The 19,901-nt window shown below is 35.7% G+C and overlaps 1 protein-coding gene across 1 annotated transcript in view; it reads right to left on the bottom strand.

The window, feature by feature from the left end:
• SLC35F5 (solute carrier family 35 member F5) overlaps positions 1 to 17,364 on the bottom strand; it is a 37,033-nt gene extending 19,669 nt beyond the window's left edge. The window contains exons 1-8 of the mRNA XM_027055930.2: positions 17,063 to 17,364; positions 16,107 to 16,197; positions 15,819 to 15,960; positions 12,026 to 12,169; positions 9,151 to 9,213; positions 6,998 to 7,079; positions 6,025 to 6,215; positions 523 to 604 (exon numbers count right to left, since the gene is read on the bottom strand). Of these exons, the coding sequence (XP_026911731.1) occupies positions 523 to 604; positions 6,025 to 6,215; positions 6,998 to 7,079; positions 9,151 to 9,213; positions 12,026 to 12,169; positions 15,819 to 15,960; positions 16,107 to 16,197; positions 17,063 to 17,102 (835 nt within the window). The 5' untranslated portion in view covers positions 17,103 to 17,364. The remainder of the gene's footprint in view (positions 1 to 522; positions 605 to 6,024; positions 6,216 to 6,997; positions 7,080 to 9,150; positions 9,214 to 12,025; positions 12,170 to 15,818; positions 15,961 to 16,106; positions 16,198 to 17,062) is intronic.
• Positions 17,365 to 19,901: the final 2,537 nt, after the last annotated feature.

Raw genomic sequence — 19,901 nt, 5'->3', positions numbered from 1 at the left:
TTAAGTATAACCCTACTTATTTTAAACTAATAAGAGTTAAATTGAGCATTCAGAGTAACATTATGACCTCATCATAATCAAGCATGTGTGCTCAAGTTATTTTTACAGCTTCAAAAATACTTTTTCTCTCCCAGATTTGGAAGGTGATTCAATTTTTAAAATAAAACATCTTTCATTGGGTAAATTATGGTTCTGAAAAAAGCAATTACATTTAGCCAAAGGGTCCAGAAAAAGATCTTCAGAAAGAATATGTGAAAGGAATGACAACCACAATACAAAAAAACAGCCCATCAAACTTTAATATGTTGTTATATAAAAAATGCCATAACATAGTCGAAGGAATGTAAACAGTACAAGGCCACAGCATAAAACTACAAACATTTATGTAGTTACAACACACTAATGTACATTATTAGAATGAATGTAATTTGTAATAAGATAAAAATGTGTGTATATGTACATACACATATAACAGAAAAAGGTTTCAAGTTATAATGTAAATTTTGAAGACAAATTTCTTACCAGAGGTTGAGGACAAGATATTAACTATAGCAACCTGTGTGTCCGAAAGTGCTTCTTGATATGACAAATTTGCCAGAAACCACTAAAGACAAAGAAAACAAAGTGAACCCAATTGAATGACACGCTTACATCTGTCACAGTTTATAGGACCCTCCTTTTTTTTTCTCCCCCTAAATATTTTATCATAAGAGCTTTTAAAAGTTGCTTTCTATTGAAAAATCACAAGCTCAAAAAAGAGGGCATTTACAATTAGATCTAAGATTGTTGCTATTCAATTTCCCTTAAGAAATTAACAATAGCTCATTAAAATTAGTATTCAAGTTTTTTTTTAATGAGGGTAAAACTGAGTATCAACTTTAAAATTTGCTTTATCCAAACACTTCTAGCATTCTATTAAAGTTTATCTAAATCAAATTTGAATTTGGGGAAATTCTCCAATATTAAAATATGTACAGATAAATATAGCATGATGAGAAATCTACTCAACGAGATGATGCCTATGGGGATGGATCAAGGTAGCTACCAACTAGGTAGACTGATAGATAAAAAGACATTCATTTTGGAAATCTAAAAAAGTCCAATAAAAAATGTGAATTTGCTAGCTAATTATGATTATTTCTCTGATACTCAGTTTGGAGACACAATACAAAGAGTTCTCATAACTGGGTATAATTTAAGGAAGTTTTCCAGTTTGAGGATTTTTTTTTTCTTCTCTTAGGCTCATCCAGGCTAGGATATTCTTATATCCTCAATACTGTGCCTAATTTAAGGAATAAGAAGTAAGACTTCTTTTTGATGAAGCCTGATGTGTGTGTTGGGGGCAGGTGTTCCAAAATTCATTTATTTTTACTGCTATTAGATATCCTAATGCCTATTATCACAACTCATCCATTTTTCTGTTAATGGATATTTTTTGACTATTTCAAACAATGATACTATGAACATTCTAGTGCATGCCTCCGGGTACATATGTGCACGAGTGCATATATATACTAAGAAGCAGACTGCTGGATCAAAGTCAATTAACTCCTCTCTGTTTTTGGCATCACTGTTACTTAGACATTCATATTCCACTGAAGAACGAATGTCCTCTTAAGAAAGGTACACCTCTTGATCTCTCTCAGAACTTTTAGTTACATGAGTACTATAATTATTAGCATACACATTTCAGCGAAGCAACAAAGGCATATCTTAGACCACTGCTAGAAGGCAGCAGATAGCGGAGTCTAGTAGATTCATATGGTCTACACTGTACTCGAAGTGAAAGCCAAACTATAGCAAAGTGATTCTGACACCATCTGTAGTTCTCTGACTCCCTAGATAATTTCACTTGACTTTCTAAATGAGAAAATGAGCTAACAATTGCTAAGATGAACAGTATCAAACATATATGGCAATAAAAGCCACAATCTGCTTGTGGTTCAAGTGCTAGAAAAGTAAGATTCTACTCTTAAATATCTTTTGGAGATCTGTCTGCAAGAACCGATAAAACTTACAGGGTGATCATGAGCTTTCTGGACCCACTTTCCTTACCACTTTAACACATAAATACTCATTTTCCAGACAATCTCACTGTCTCTGCTAATACAAGATACAGAAATAAAAACAGATCACTTAGGTAGCAGCCATTCAAACTCCTAAGAATTCATCATGAGTTATAAATAAACTCTTTCTAGAAACACCTTCCTATTCTTCACCTCTCCCCATTCTCTGGCTTTCAAACCCAACGCACTCTTATCACAAAAGAAGATTCATCTCAATTACCCTCCAATAAAAATTAACCTTACAGTGTTTCACTTTATTATTCCAGAGTTGAGGACAACCACTTACTAATAAAATAATCTATCACAAATAAGTCATATATTTCATTATTTCATGAGTGATGTTATTTTAAAATTATCATAAAAGGTACTCTAGATAAGTACTATATGACCCAAATTATATCCTACAGAGAAAAATTAAAACACCACAAGTCCTCATGAGACAAAAGACATTCAAGGTGGACTGGCAAATACAGTAATCACTAACTCCTTCTGTCCTGCACTGTACATTAGCCACTAGCCACATGTAGCTACTGAGGAACTGAAAAGTAGCTAGCCTGAACTGAAATGCTTTGCAACTAAAACTGAAAAACTGAAGTTGAAAAGAAATAGAAACTTAAATAAAAATAGAAATTTAAATGAAATTGAAATGCTTAGAAGATTTTAGTACAGAAAAAGAATATAAACTATCTCAATCTTACACTAATAACATGTTAAAATATTTTATACATGGTGCATTAAATAAGAATATAGTATTAAAATTAACTTTACTTGTTTCTCTTAACTTGGTTTCTCTTTTAAAAATTTTTAAAATATCATTTAAAAAATTTGGGGGGTGCCTGGGTGGCTCAGTCAGTTAAGCATCCAACTTCAGCTCACATCATTATCTCAGGGTTTGTAGGTTCAAGCCCCACATTGGGCTCTGTGCTAACAGGTGACAGCCTGGAGCCTGCTTTGGATTCTGTGTCTCCCTCTCTCTCTGCCCCTCCCCAGCTCATGCTTTATCTGTCTGTCTCTCTCTTTCTCTCTCTCAAAAATAAATAAACAGGGGCGCCTGGGTGGCGCAGTCGGTTAAGTGTCTGACTTCAGCCAGGTCACGATCTCGCGGTCCGTGAGTTCGAGCCCCGCGTCGGGCTCTGGGCTGATGGCTCAGAGCCTGGAGACTGTTTCCGATTCTGTGTCTCCCTCTCTCTCTGCCCCTCCCCCGTTCATGCTCTGTCTCTCTCTGTCCCAAAAATAAATAAAAAATGTTGAAAAAAATTTAAATAAATAAATAAATAAATAAACATTTTAATTTTTTTTTTAATTTTTTCTAATTGTAGAAAATTCAAAAATACATAGGACAACCACATTTCAGGCTCATATTATATTTGTATTGAATAGCACTGCTCTAAACCTTATCAAAGCTTATCACTCTCTTAAATAAGGTTTCCAAAAAGCTTTATTATTCTTTCTATAGAAATGTCTTTACTAAATACTAACATAGCTTTCTAGGCTTGTAACTTATTTAGGTTCTATTCTATTCTATTCTATTCTATTCTATTCTATTCTATTCTATTTTAAAGACTACCAAAAGTGGAAACCACCCAAATGCAGATCAACGGATAAATAAACAAAACATGGTATATCCATACAATGAAATAGTATTCATCCTTTAAAAGGAAGAATGTTCTGGGGTACCTGGGTGGCTCAGTCAGTTAAGCATCCAACTCTTGATTTCGGCTCAGGTGATGATTTCATGGTTCCTGAGTTCAAACTCTGCCTTGGGCTCCACACTGACAGTGTGGAGGCCTGCTTGGGATCCTCTCTCTGCCCTTCTCTCTCTGCCCTTCCCCCAGGCATGTGTGCATTCTCTCTCTCAAAACAAATAAACTTAAAAAAAAATTAAAAGGAAGAAAGTTCTGACACATGCTATGAGGATGAACCTTGAAGACTTTATGCTGAGGTAAGCCAGTCATAAAAGCAAAAACAGTATATGATTCCATTCATACAAGGTACTTAAGAGTGGTCAAATTCATAGTGACAGAAAGTAGAATGGTGGTTGTCAGAGGCTGGGGAAGATAATAAAGGGGACTTATTTAATGGATATAGAATTTCAGTTTTACACAATGAAAAATGTTCTGTTGATAGATGGTGGTGGTTGTACAACGATGTGAACGTACTTAATGCCACTAAAGCTATATACACTTAAAAATGGTTAAAATGAAAAAAAAAAGGTTAAAATGGCAAATGCATAGCACATATATTTCATCACAATTTTTAAAAGGCTTTTTATATGCACATATCTATCTGTATATAAACCTGCTACATGGAATAGTACCTATGTAATGTATTTAATCTATGTAATACATTCTCTCAGAGTCATGAGTTGGAAAATTGCTTTATCCAAAGAAGGTAAATACAGTATTTCTTTTTAATAGGCAATAAGTTGTGTAATTCATGAGGTTTTCCTATTTGCCTTTCCTTTTACCAATTTGCCTAGGGATAAACTGTGTGCTCATTTGAAGTAGCTTTCTTCCTTTAAATTGAAGTTCCTGATATAATCATCCTATTCCACAACGAGCTCCCCCCCTAAACAGACACACACATACACATACACATACACACACACACACACACTACCCATTTAATCTGGCTCTTATCTTTCCCTCTTTTTTTTTAAAGTGTATATATTTATTCTGAGAGAGACCATGAGCAAGGGAGGGGCAGAGAGACAGAGAGAGAGAATCCCAAGCAGGCTCCATGTCAGCACAGAGCCCAGTGTGAGGCCCAGTCTCATGAAGTGTGAGATAGTGACCTGAGGCAAAATCAAGAGTTGGACATTTAACCAACTGAGCCACCCAGGTTTAACTTTTACTATATAGATGCTTTTATTATTCTCCACCTCAAGTCTCATTTGAAAATTAGGTAACATATAATTAATAAATCTTAGTCTTGCCTTACATTCTTTTAAAATAAGCAAACATTTGGAAATCCATATTAACAACATAATCCAAATGTATGAGCCTTACATTCTTTTAAAATAAGCAAACATTTGGAAATTCATATTAACAGCATAATCCAAATGTATGAGCTTTTTAGTATATATGTAATTATCATAACTCACAAAGATTTTCTGATTTGCACTGCTGAATATATTAATCAAAGTAACACTCAACTAGATGTTATCCAGGAAGAGGATAGAAAAAAGTGGGCTACGCAATGAGGCAAAACTGGGAAGTAAAAAAATCTTATAATCAGGCTAATGATATTGACATTAGCATGCATTATCTAGTGTTTAAAAAAAGTTCAATATAAATTTAAATCTTATAGGCTCATACTAAAGAACCTTGGATTAGGCTGCTTCCAATGACATACACAGCAAAGAGCAATGAAATTCATTATTAAATTCTAAACTCCAGAGTTTTCACTAACTCAGACAAGTAATCCCAGCTTATTCAAAAAGAGTATTTGCTACATGATTGTTCTATCATGAAATCTTAAGCACATTTTTCAGTTTCTATATTAATAAAGAAGCTATCAACAATACTACAAAAAATTCTGTAGAAATGTTTACTATGAGTAGTTGCTAAAATATTTGACCACATTTACATGAATTTATTATACAACCACCAAACCACTTTTTTGACAAAATCAATGCATACAGTAAACTCTTCTCTGGGTATTTATTAGCTCTTGTATACATCATAGTATAAAATAACTATTAATTATTCTGACCCTGAAGCAATGTCAAATTCCAAATATATACAGAAGTAGCTATAATGTTATAGTAATTACCAAATTCTCTGAGGTATGGCAAGCAATTATTGACTCTGATACTCAAATTCCCCAATGATGCCAGATAGCTGAGTTTAAAGTCACGATTAAGCAAACTAACAGTATTACACTTAAATAGCATACTGTTGGTATGTACACTGTCTTAAAATTCAAGTTCTAAACATATAATAAAGAGAAGACCTACCACAAAGCAAAAAAAAAAGCTAATTTTTGCTACTTGAGTTGCAGTAAGTTTCCCTACAGTTTTGAGTAAGGATTCTTGTTCTTTCACAGTAGGATGTGACATGCGAGACAGCTTGGCTTCCAATGCATGGCTTGATGGAAGCTGTCGAATCTCCATGATATTACTGAACCTTACACGAGACTTTTTGGGAGCTTAAAAGGAAAAGTATAATACAAAATCATTAAATGTCTCCCCTCACATCCAACAAAACCCATAAATTTTAATTTACTGATAAATGTGTATTCTTTAATCCATATATGATCAGACTTGGACAGCAAAGAAAAGCAGTTATATTATTAACTGGAGCAGCTCTGCTCAAAGGGTTAACAGGAAAATGGTTTTCATCTATAAAAATGTTTTAAAGGCTTTAAAATGAGACCAAATATTCAAACAAGGGTTCTGCAATTATGTACATATATTGCCTGGCCAGGATTATAGTATGGTTATTATTTTAGCATTTATTGTGTAACTTTACTTGGATTTTTCCTCATAGATACCCAATTTACGAGAATTATTTTCCTGGCCAAGCATGCGGAACACTCCTCTAGAGGTTCACTCTTTGCAAGAGAGTATTATGGATAAACACTGTCTTACACTGAAGCTGACATTCTTTGCACCATTCACAGATACAAGAAACTCATAATTTGCTATTGGGGTGTTTAGTGGCATGGCTGAAGAGGACACTGTCCATTTGAAAATATATATATAATAAAACCATACAGATTTCTGATATTTTTAAATTATTTCTAGTTGAATTAATAAAACCTTCTAGACAAAACTTCTGGAAGACTACAGGCCAAGCCAACACCACATGGAAAAGAAGAAATGCCAGGTGATCCTAGTTAACCCACAAAATCACTAAGTTTGGGGATGGTTTAAATGAAACTAAAATTTCTTCCCATTTCTAAGTTATAAAATTCTAAATTTTGCTTACTTTTTTCAGTATCAATGTTTGTGTTCTCAGGTTTTTCACTTGGAATATCATGAAATTTCACAGGAACATACAAAGGTTCACTCTAGAATGTAACAAAAACAGAAACAAATATAAACAGCAAATATAATAGTTGATATATTGTCTAAAATTTAAGATGAGAGTATATAGTCATATATAACGCTCAAAACACAGCTGTTCACCACCATATTTACAGAGAATTTTCCAAAATATATTGGAACAGCATTGGTACATTATGATATTTAGCCTTTAAATGTTATAAAAACAGACCCCTTTCTCAAGCTAACAGATTATCTCCTATTCCTTTTCATGTATTCTTTTAACAAATACATGCTAAATTTCTACTATGTCAGAAACCGTTATAGATCACGGGGCTATAAAAGTGAAAGAAGACAAAGTCTCTGTCATCAATGATCATGTAGGTTAAAGGGGAAGGCAGACAATAAAGAGATAATTAAGTATATAATGTGTAAATATCTGCCAAATTATTTCCTCTTATTACTTAAAATTCAACTGAAGGTTAAGATTCCTAAAACTATTACAGGTTTAATGGACAGAGAAAAAAATGGCTACCACTTATCAGTTCCTGCAATGCACTAGACACCAAGTCCAGAGCAGTTAAACATATATTTCCCATTAGTCCTCATAACAACCTCATAAAATGGTATTTAAAAAAACTTGGCGCACCTGGGTGGCTCAGGTGGTTGAGCATCTGATTCTTGATTTCAGCTCAGGTCATAATCTCACAGTTGTGGGATCAAACCGAGTTGGGCTCCAGGCTGAGCCTGCTTAGGATTCTCTCTCTCTAGCTCTCTCTCTGCCTCTCCCCACCCCACTCACCCCTCTCACTCACAAAATAAATAAATAAACATTAAAAAAATACTTTTATAGAAGCCGAGATATAAAATAATCAAGTGGTAGACAACAGAACTACCAGGTTTATCTAACCATGCGTTAATGGTCTATGTTTTTAAATGGTTCTGAATTCTTCTGTTTTTACAAATGTTCTTTAAATGATCTATATTTAAGGCACAATTCTTTAACTAGGCTGTTTCTTAAATTAACAGAAAATGTTTTAATTTCCCTTTAGCTCTTGGCATAGAACTCTGCCAATGAAAAATATTCAGTAAATGAAGAGGCAACAGGATCTTAAAAAAGACATAGTCTCTTCATTCACTAAACTTTTCATTACAGCATTTGGTCTAGAAAATTTTGACATATCCATCTCACAGATAACAGCAAAAATCAGTAGAAGAGTAGTTATAAGAATAGTCTGCCACCTCAACTCTTCCTTCTACGCTGATAGAGGCAACTGATATTAACCTTGCTGATTTTAAAGATCCCAGACAAAAGAAATGAGATTTTTCTCTAAGCTTCATAAATTCTTTAGAGCATCTGGTAGCCTATCCTGCATACAACTACAGTTCTAAAAGGCAAACAATAATAAAGTCACCACACTAGTACTTTATAAACTAGTGTTAAACTTTAGAGTAACATTAAAATTTTTATAAGATAGAATGCCACATTTGGACCAATACATTTTACAGAAAGGCCTTAACAATGATCTACAAAAACCCAGATTTCTACATACTTTCTCTCCAACTAGATTATAAATGCTTAAAATAAGTGAATATGTTAATTACTTTACTGGTTCACTTATTATCTCTTTCCCCCTCCCCAAACACACACTCTCACACACTAGAACATAAGCTATATCTCTAGAGCCTAGAACAAGTGCTTAACAAACATTAAGTGCTCTTAAAATTTGTATAAAAATTTGTGGAATAAATAATCTGCTTATATATTGTCAGTGTCCAGCAAATATATTTGTTTCTAAGTGATAATAATAATAATGAACACAAAGTGGCAAAGTTAGTAAGAAACAAAGGACAAAGGACTGTCCCTTAGTATTTTCACTCCATAACCAATATACTCTTCCCCTCCCTCTTTAGAAGGTGGAATTGCTTACTTCTAGGTCCCAGGAAACAAAGTACTAAGTTACAATTCTTATGGAAGGCACCCAGTTTTAAGATATATCTATATCTTAATATAGTGGTGCTATAAAGCTATTTTAGTCCTTCCTGTCATGGCTCAATTCCACCCATTCCACTTCTGATGCGAAAAAAAGCACTTACCAAAGAACTATTCATAGTTGTATCTGTTGTGCAAGCAGCAAAGTACCCTTCAGCATCTGCAAACTACAGATAATGGGACATAAAATACGATTAAACTCATGTTATAAAGTAAGGCTGCTGTCATTCACAGCTCAAAGGAACAGAATCAAGAATCAAGAGTAGACCTTTAAGAGTATAATTATTAATAAAAATAGCAGCTAATGCCAAGTATTCAATCATGCAAGATAGGTATTATCAACTTCATTTTACTGATGAAGAAACTGAAGCTGAGAGATTTCATCTAAGTGACAGAGCCAGGATTAAAATTCAAGTCAGTCTAAATACAAAACTTACAACCTTTTCACAATACTATTATAACATTTCAGATTGGCAGGAAAAGGACAGGTGGGTTAGTGAAAAAGACAAAAAACATCTTAGTGTTACACTGATAACAGTATTAACACCAAGAACCCCCTAAATGGATCTCAGGGCTGCACTTGGGAGAACTCTGGGCTAGTGCTGCAGAAGCATGCTTTTATTCATACCCACAGCTACCCTATTATCTCTGCTTAAAGTCTGAAGAAGTTAAATAACTTGCTCAAGGTCAACAATAAGCAAATGACAGAACAAGATTCAAACACCAAAGCCCAGGCTCTTAAAAGAATTCTTATAAGTCAATAAGAAGGAGTCAATGTAGAAAAATAAACAAGATATAGACAACTCAAAAAGAATTCTATTACACAACAAATAAAAGAAAAAGCTACCAAAAGCAGGCAGATTAAACAAAGTATCACTGTTCACCTGTCAAATTAATAAATGTTGGGGTTTGGTAAGGATTCAATCACATGCATTGCTAACAGTGATATGAAATATAGACAGTAATTTAGCAGTAAGAAGCAAAAGCCTGAAAAATGGCATTAGTTTTTATCCAGCAATTAGGCTTTGCAAAATTTATCCTAAGTAAATAACTACAGATGTGTATAAAAAATATTCCTATTTATTTACATCAAAAGAGAAAGTGAAAACAACCTAATTATCAAGGAACAGTAAAACAAAATAGAAAAGATAATAACAAATGTTTATTTATTGGCCTGGAAAAGTGTTTATGATATATTGTTACATGGAAGGCAAAATCAGGTTAGACAATGATATTAAACTTATTTCTACTATAATTTTAAATATATGCACATTAATACACAGCTCTAGAAAGTATCAAATATATATAGTGGTGTTAGAATGGTGAGATTATGGACAGACTATTCTTGTTCTTCTTATTACCATAATTTGTCTTCAACAATAAACATTCATCACTACTATAAAAAAAACATTAAAAAATGTTCTAGGAATATTACATTATTGTTCATGATATACCACTAAGAACAGAAAGCCAGTTGTAAAACAGGACATAATGGTACAATTCCAATTTATAAAATATAAAATGAAAATACATGAAAAAGAATGGCAGGATATATGCCAAAATACTCTGGGGTTATTCTGTGAATGTTGGAATTACTTATTTTCTTCTTTTTGTCCCTCTGTATTTTCTAAATTTTCAATAATGTGCATGTATTATATACACATAACATATTCCTACATGTAATACTACAATGTATACACATTTCTATAATGTACATACCTTTGCAAAGTAAAAAATAGAACGTGTTCATTAGAAAAGACAATAAATAATACTAGTCTAATGCACAAAAAATAATACACACCAAAAAAATAAAAGAGAAAGAAAGTATTTGGAAAGAGTGGGGAATGGGAGTTAGTTATTATTTAATGGATAGAGTTTCTGTTCAGGATAATGAAGAAGTTCTGGAGATGGATAGTGGTGATGGCTGCACAGCAAAGAGAATATATTTAATGCCACCGAGCATTTAAAATGTTCATTATATGACACTATACATTTATTTTTATTTTTTAATTTATTTTGGAGGGGGGAGAGAGAGAGAGAGAGAGAATGAGGGGAGGGGCAGAGAGAGAGCAGGAACAGAGGATCTGAAGCAGACTCCATGCTGACAGCAATGAGCCTGATGCAGGGCTCGAATCCACAAACTGTGAGATCATGACCTAAGCCAAAGTGGGACGTTCAACCAGCTGAGCCACCAAAGTGTCTCTATGCCACTATACATTTAAAAATGGTTAAAATTGTAAATTTTATGCCATCTATATCTAACTACAATAAAAAAGGGGGGGGGAGAAAAGGGGCTAAAACGGTAAATCTGATGTCATGCATATTCTATCACAATTTTAAAAGAAGAGAAAAGGAGAGAGATGGGAAAAAGAAGAGAATGTAAGAGGCAGTTTAATATTCTTCACTCTCAAACATTCAGTGTCTACTTCTACAAGGAAGATACATCACTATATAAACTGCCATTTCTCTCAACTCTATGAATCAGCACATTATGTGCTGATTATCAATGAAAGAATGTAATTTGGTTAGCCAAACATCTGAAACATGGCCTAAATATGCTATTCTCATTTCAATAAATAAAACCTTGAATTCATTTCTACAATCAACTTTACCACTAATTAGATGCTATTCAACCCGTGTGCAAATGACCAAAGACTCCAGATATTCTTCTTACTCCTCACTTTCATCTTCATCTCCACATTAATTGATTTAGGCCAGCTCAATAATTTTTAACAACTCAAAGGATGTTATGAGGTAACAGCAAGAAAGTGATTATGCAACTTTGATTTCTCATAAGATATTTTGATACCAGGTTGATTAGAAGAAGAATTTAAAATTTTGGACAAAAGTCGGTTTCTCTTATGTTATCTTCATTCATTTGAACAACTTGAAATTTGACAGTCCTTTGAGACACTACTAACTTTACACTTTGAAAAAATAAATCCCCTCTCCAACAAGCACTTAAAATTTAAAACTTACAAAAGCAGCATGCTTTCCTCGAAATCCTCTTGTACACTGTTGTCTCCATGGCTTCCAAATAATAAAGCCCAAAAGGTATAGAACAAACATAGATGTTTTTGCAAAGGTGCTGAAGAACGGCTTGTTGTACTGAGTAAAAACATACTGTAGAGGAAAAATTTACAGAAACTATGAAATGACTTTAAACCTTATTACTTATCTCTAATAAAATAAGCCTATTACATGATTTTTAACTCTAGAAGTTCAAGTGAAACAGAAAATCAAAAAGGATTATGGAAATATTTTATACTCATTTCTAAATATTGTATTTGCTTATATACAAAGAATATTCCCAAACAAAACAGCAACAACTTCCAAAAAAAAATGTTCTGTTCAACATGCATCAAAAACCTACTATGCAAGAAAGAGTACTTGTGCTAAAGGCTAAGGAAAAATAAGACAGCCTTTCTTTTCATATATTTATGAAAAGAACAGCATAATGTGTTAAGTACCACAATAGGGGTATACAGGTACCATGGAATTACCAAAGGGAGACAGACCATTTTGAGGATTATGGAAGTTTCCTAAGAGAAGCTATTCTTGAGCTGAGTGTGGGGGACTGAATAATAGCCCAGAGGAAACAGCATAAAGGAAGGTAATAAAGCAGAATAGTGTATGAATAAAACTGCATGAAGTTTAATAGTTAGGAAATTATATAAAACCTGTCACCTTCATTTAACTTAGAACTCATGATTTTCTTGTTTCCTAAAAAAATATTCCTAGTTATGTATACTGAAAGGCCTGGAAAAAATGACCCAGGAGGAGTAAGCACCTATAGAATCCTGATGGTAATCTGTATTATCCTGCACTAAAAGAAACCATGGGTTCTTAAAGAAATGACCAAATCCAAGTATGGAGCAGGAAAAGTACCAGATGAGCCTGGGGCATCTTGCACCAGAAAACAAATAGGATGTTAAAGATTAATAGGATCATACTGAAAGGACAGTAGAGCCAATTTGAAGGGGTCCCCACTGGTCAAAGATAGGACAGTTTAAGCATAAAACGGAGTAACTACAATTGTCTGAAACACAGTAAATATACAAAAATCCATGAATGTATAATGATACTCTATGGTTACTAATGGAAGTTGCTAAGCAACATTACTCTAAAATGAACAAAAGAAAAGAATCAAGATTTATTCAACCCTTCCTATATGAAACATGTTTCAGGATAACCACATAGTAGTTACAGAAAGCTCTCCGTAAAGAATTCCAGCTAATAAATGCAGAAGTAATGACCCTTAGAAAAATCATCATTTTACAACCCCTAAATGAAATAGTCCATCAAGAGAATAATCATATGGATAACTGACTACTACCTAAAGGTTGGTAAGAAATTTTATAGTGCCAAAGTTGGCATCACCCAAAGTAAGACTTGCAGCCATTTGTGACTCATGTGCTATCACGGGAAGTACCCAGTTCCACCAAGGTATTTTTCCCGAAAAACTGAACCTGAATCAAATCAAGACTTAACCTAAGTACCATTTTACAGGAAGTAAGAGAAAAGGAGGAGCAAGTTAAATGACACCCCAAGGAAACAATCAGCAAAATTTGGAATGTGTGTTATGAAGTGAGTATGTATGTCTTCCCCAAGTTCATATGGTAAAATCCTAACCCCTAATGTGATGGTATTTGGAGGTGAGGCTTTTGGAGATAACTAAGGACAGAAGCCTCATGGATGGAATTAGTGCCTTATAAAGACACCACAGAATGCTGCCCTTTCTGCCTTGAGAGGACACAGTGAGAACACTGCCACCTAAGATACAGGAAGCATATCCTCACCAGACACTGCATCTGCCAGTGCCTTGATCTTGAGCTCTCCAGGCCACAGATGTGAGAAATAAATGTTTGTTGTCTGAGTCACCCAGGCTAATGGCAGTCTTGTTGTGATACCCAGAATGTGATATATCCTATAGGAAAAATGATCCAGCTTTTCCGACAATAGCATGATTTTTAAAAAAGGCAGGGGTGGGGGAGTACAGTTAAGGAACAAAAGTGAATTAAAAGCAATTTGAATATGGATCAGGTACCAGATGATTTTAAGAAATTATAATTTTGTTAGATATGTTAATGGCAGAGTGATCATATTTTTAAAAATTAGGACCTTTCAGTTTGAGGTGAATATGAAAAAATTTATAGGTGAAAGGATAAGTGGCTAGAATGTGCTTTAAAATAGTCCAGGAAAACATGTCTGGGAGGTTGGTAAGAGAAGATTGGCAAAATTTGATAGTTGTTAGGTATATGAAGATCCATTATACCATTCTCTCTACTTTGTAGATGTTAGAAAATTTTTATAATACAAAGATTGATTTTCTTGTTGAAATACACAATATATCTCAAAAGTTTAATGAGCATATTTGGCTGAAAAATTAGACACATCATATATGCTCTTGGATAACAAAATTATAAAATATTATCTTATCAACAGATTGGAATTGCTTAAATTATAATTTGATCAGGTCCTCTTCTGTCCTAAATTTTATTACCAGATAAATAAAAATAAAACCATTTATTTAAAACTAAAATAAATTTTTAAAGATAGGCTTATTTCCCTGTCAACATTAAAGAGATTTCTTTGTGGTTTAACTATAGAATGTTAATCTAAAAAAAAAAAAAAAAAGTTATAGAAGAGTGAAAAATAAATGGCTGTTGTATTCCAGAGCCTACTTCCAAAACAGCTAAAAATTTATTTATTCATTGGCTACAATGTCAATATCAATTATTTACTTAGCTATGATGTGAGATGACCAGCAGTAGCAAACTGCTTTTTTTCACATTTAAGTTCATTTTATAAATGCTAGTTTCCTTTTGTATATTAGCCTTAAGACTGCAACATGTAAGTTGAAAAGTAATTTCTGAAAGTGAAACTTCTTTATAAAAAGCATGTCTTTTTATAGAGATTAACTAAACAAATAAAAATAACTACATATATAATTAGAAAGAAAAACTACTTTGTGCACTCAAAATAACACATTACTATCACGAGTACTCTGATAAAGGCAAAATAAAATTTAACTGAATGCGCTGTGTACCACGTATTTTACAATGTTTGAATTGGCAAATGTATAACTGTGCATGCACTCATGCATATGCACAATAATGAAAATTCTGATCACTTTCACTCATTTGTCCAAAAGCATTCTTACTATCCACTAAATGGTGACAAATGGTTTTGCATCCTAGATACTTGTTCCACTAGAAAATAGTATTTATAAACAACAGCAAAAACCCTGAATTTACTAGAAAACAGCAGATACATATTCAAATATTAAGAAAACATGCACATAGTCTCATTTTTTGTAAATAACTCTCTAGAAGACAGATGAAAACTCTACGATACAAAAAAGAGTATCTTTTCTTTCAACTTGAATTGACACGAATTCACTTATCAAAGAAAATATAAGTAATTCAACATTCAAAATACTGCTTTTTAAAAAAAAATATTTTTATGTTTATTTTATTTTTGAAGGAGAGACAGAGCATGAGCAGGGCAGGGGCAGAGAAAGAGGGTGACCCCACATCTGAAGCAGGCTCCAGGCTCCAAAATGTCAGCACAGAGCCGGAAGCGGGGCTGGAACTCCCAAACCGTGAGATCATGACCTGAGACGAAGTTGGATGCTCAACTGACTGAGCCACCCAGGCACCCCCAAAATACTGCTTGAAGTAAGCACGAAAGATAGAAATGATTAGAGATACTGCAGATTGACAGCAGCATTACTAGAATGCAACATCATTCCTACACAAGAATTACATACCGAAGTAAGTTCTGAGGATGCGACCCATATCACATCAACAAGTAGGAGAATAACAATCCCAAGAGCCATTCTCCTGCGCTGGGTGAAACCACTGCTCTGGGAATTCATCCGATTCATGATAAATACACACACCATCTGCAGTCTGTTTTGTAGAAAATACAGATCCCATTAGAGAAGATTTCGAAAAATAACCATAGAAAATGAGAAATTCGCGTAAGAGAAACAAACATCACTTGTTGGCTAAGGTTCATTTTGAAGGTCACACGGTAAATTAAAAGTTGGATTTACCTTACTTTGAAGGCCTTTCTGAGATCTTCAACAGCAATGCCTGAAAACTTGGCAGATCTGAGTCTAAAAGGAGGTAAAGAACTCAGCGCACCTAAAAACAACCATAAAATGATGATTACGAAAACATCAACGACTCAAAATAAGGTTCATCACATCTTTTTTAACTCTTAAAATTCAAAATGAAGAAATGAAAAGAAAAATACCTAAGTGTGTTAAATACAATTGACACTATTCTCTAGCCTCTAATGGTATTCACTGTATACTTCAAATTATATTCAGAAACGTACACAGTACAGAAAAAAAAAAAGGCCAGTATTCAACAAAAGTCAGTATTTAACAATAGTTAACTACTGGTAAATAGCTCCTCCAAGTTTCGTAAATACACAACTCCATTCGCCTCTCCCTACAGAGGAATCCACAGGGGGCAAGGTCTAGACTCGCGCCTGTTTCTGAGTGTCTTCTCGGTCCCCTGTCTCTTGGCAGGGGAGTTTGATTATTTGAGAGGAAGTGATTTGTTTTGAGTCTTGAGGGCACGTTTCCAAACGCTTCACGTGGTATAAGGGGAGGATACTCCACGCTCCCGCACCCACCCCTGCCTGTCACCGCATCTACTTTCTTTAGATCGAAAGAGAAATTCACGAGACGAGTGAGGAAACAGCTGTTAAAGGGAATCCTCTTCTTTGAGGGGAAAAAAAAAAAAAGTTAAGCCGGTGACGCCTCCTCAGGGAGTGAGAAAAAGCCCGGAGGCGGCGCTCGAGCAGCTCCCACTAGTGCCTGAGTCCTCACCAGGCTCACACGCCCCTGTCAGCCTTCCCCTCACGCCGCCCCTCGGAGACCAGTACCATTTTGGCCAGGGCGCTCCGACAGCCACCAACAGCTGGAGGTGGGGCCGTTCGTGGACACTCGGTGCCGGTTTGGGCGCAGGTTGATTTCGCGGCCCTCCCCTGCCTGCCTACCTGGCCTTCCTGCCCCGCGATGGTGTCGTGGCGGCACCATGAGCGGCCTCGGCCCGGACCCGCCGCCGCCCAGCGCCACGGCCGCGGCCTCGGACTCACAGAGCTGTCGCGGCGCCTGACATTGCGCTGCGCTGGAGGCCCAGCACCTGAAGCCGCGGTGTCCCTCGGGGCGAGGCTGCGGACGCCACCCAGCCCCACTCGGCCCAGAAGGGCGGGAGTGGGCGAGGGGAAGGGACCGCTCAGGCAGCGATGGCCGCGGAGGCCCGAAGCTGGACCCCGGCCACGCCCCCAGCCGGCCAGCCTGCCCCTCCGCCCCGCCCCCCCAGCCCGATGGCGGCGGCGCTGAGGTTACGTCACGGCGGCGCGACGGCCCACCGCGCGTGGGCGCGTCTCCAAGGTGACTTGGCTGCTTGGAGCGGAGTACTACAGGCTGCAAGGGCGCGGAGCTCGAAGACTATTCCGTGACGCTGGGGAGGAGCGGAGATAGAAGAAGTAAAGCAGGGTGTGGTGGAAGAAGAGGGAAGCGGGCGTGGGTGGCTGGGGCAGAATGAAGGACGAGGGAGGTGGCCGAGGCTCCACATGGCCCCGCCGTAGAACCAAAGCTAGCAGCTCCGTTTCCTAGATTTGGAGAGGACCTAAAAGCAAAGTGGCTTGGCAGAACTTTTGCTTTCTGGAACCTTTTGTGTGTAAAACTAGATCCCAGTTCTCGGAGGTAGAAACTGTGTCCCTAGGGGAAAGCTACTTCACCTCCTTGGCTCTCAGTTTTCTCATATGATGAGAAAATGATGGCACCTGCCTCATCTGTTTATGTATATCTACACACTTGTGTACACACACACACACACACACACACACGTATGCATGCCAGGATTACATTAGTTTACAAATGTGAAGGGCTTTGATCAATTCATGGCTCATGGAACTCCACAAATGTAAATAGTCAGCTGTATAGATTTTTTTCTTAACTATCTTTTGACTATCCCATAAAAAATGCTTGACCAACGTCCTAATTTGTATTTAGAAAAGAAAAACAAGACTAAAGGGTTCTGTAATTTAACTGGAGTTATCCACCACCAGTGCGTTTTTAACATCTTCAAGTGCAATAGTAAGAAATAGGAAGAATTTAACTTTCTTGCCGTAGTGACAATATACTACATTTTTTAATTCTTTTAAATATTTTGTTTCACTGAAATTACATATTCAGATGACTAATGAAACAATATCAATGGACATTTTTTGTGTTGCTCAACCAGTTTCTAATAAATGATCAGTATCAAGCACCTCTAATGAATTATTCAGAAACTTGTCATTGAGAGTTGGAAAAATCTTAACCATGTTCTTAAAATTACTACTTAGGGGAAATGTGGTTGCATATAGTAAGTAATATAATCAGCACCCTTTTTATTCTTTTCTTTAACATTCTTTAGGGTGACAAACTCATTATATGCTACATTTATAATATACAGACTGAAAAAAAAAATAATAATATAAATACCTCTGAGTATCTAAGGATCATGAAAACTTCTAATTCTTAATCTGACCACAATTTGTTTACTAATCTTGAGGATGATTCTACTCTCAATTTGGCCTCAGTTTTCCATCTGTAAACATAGGGAGGCAGTTGGTTTTTTCTTAATTAAATAATGCAAATGATAGTACTTCGTAAATGTATGTAAATGCAGGTTACCATTATTACCACCTGTTTCCACAGCATCTGCTAAAGGACAATGCTGTGATACTGTTGTGATAGTGAAGATAAGGTTAATTCTAGACCAGCTCTTCAAGCAGTCTCCAACCCTAGGTTAATCGTCCATTAATGTATTTCCCCAGTTCCCTCTGAAGGAGATTCCACTGTATTGCTCTGTGACAACAGATTCTAGTGTGATTTCTGTGCTGTGATACCATCTTAATTTCAGGCATTGCTTTCTTTGGACCCCAAGTATATATCTTGGATAATATATACTCAAGGATAAGCCCTCAGTAACTTCAAAATCTCACACCAAATACCAACTGTCTACATTTTCATATATAAGTTCCACAAGAGCAAGGATTTTTGTCAATATCATTCTCCATATATCCTCACCATCTAGAACAATACCTAGGACAGAGTTGGCAATAATATCTGTTGAATGAACTTGAACTTCCTGCAGTCTCTTGACCTTTATACCTAATTTTCCCAAGTCTCCATTTCTGTCAGTTGGTACCACCTTTATTCTAGTCTCACAGGACTAAACGGTTAACTTATTATTTTCCTTTTTTACTCTTCAAAGTTGATAACTCTTCACTGAGATCTCACAAAAGTAGACCCTTAAAATTCATCAGGTATTAAGCCTGACACCTTCAAAAAAACCCACCAGAAATGTAGACTGTAATTTCTCCCACAAAATACATATGTCACAATATGAGTACGAAAACAAAGTTGTATATGTACAGAGCAGCCACTAGCTAACTCTCCTGTGCACCAGCCTCAAAGACTACAATTCAATTCAAGCTCTAGTAAAATTATACACGACTAGGAGTTACTGATCAAATCCTGGCTATTTTGGGCCAGTTGTCGCAGAGATTGTGGTTGGCTTTCTGAACTGACTGCTGCAATGGTTGTGGGTCAGAGTTCTATTTTTATATATGCTCTGGTCTTTGTCCCTTTGTATTTTCAGTCTCACAAAAGTCTATGTATCTTTCTATTCTCTGAAGTAGCTACCAGCATGCTGGGCATATAGCTCAATAAATATTTGATTTTATTTGCTTCCAAGACATTGTTTAATGGATTGAGGTTTGCAATTAAACAAATTGTGGTATAGAAAAGACTGCTTTTGAATGTGTCCCTTACTGAATTTTA

The sequence above is a fragment of the Acinonyx jubatus genome, chromosome C1 (assembly GCF_027475565.1).
Source record: "Acinonyx jubatus isolate Ajub_Pintada_27869175 chromosome C1, VMU_Ajub_asm_v1.0, whole genome shotgun sequence".
In the NCBI taxonomy this organism is placed as follows: Eukaryota; Metazoa; Chordata; class Mammalia; order Carnivora; family Felidae; genus Acinonyx; species Acinonyx jubatus.
The sequence above is the reverse complement of the archived record's forward strand: the minus strand, read 5'-3'. Positions and strand labels throughout refer to the sequence as shown.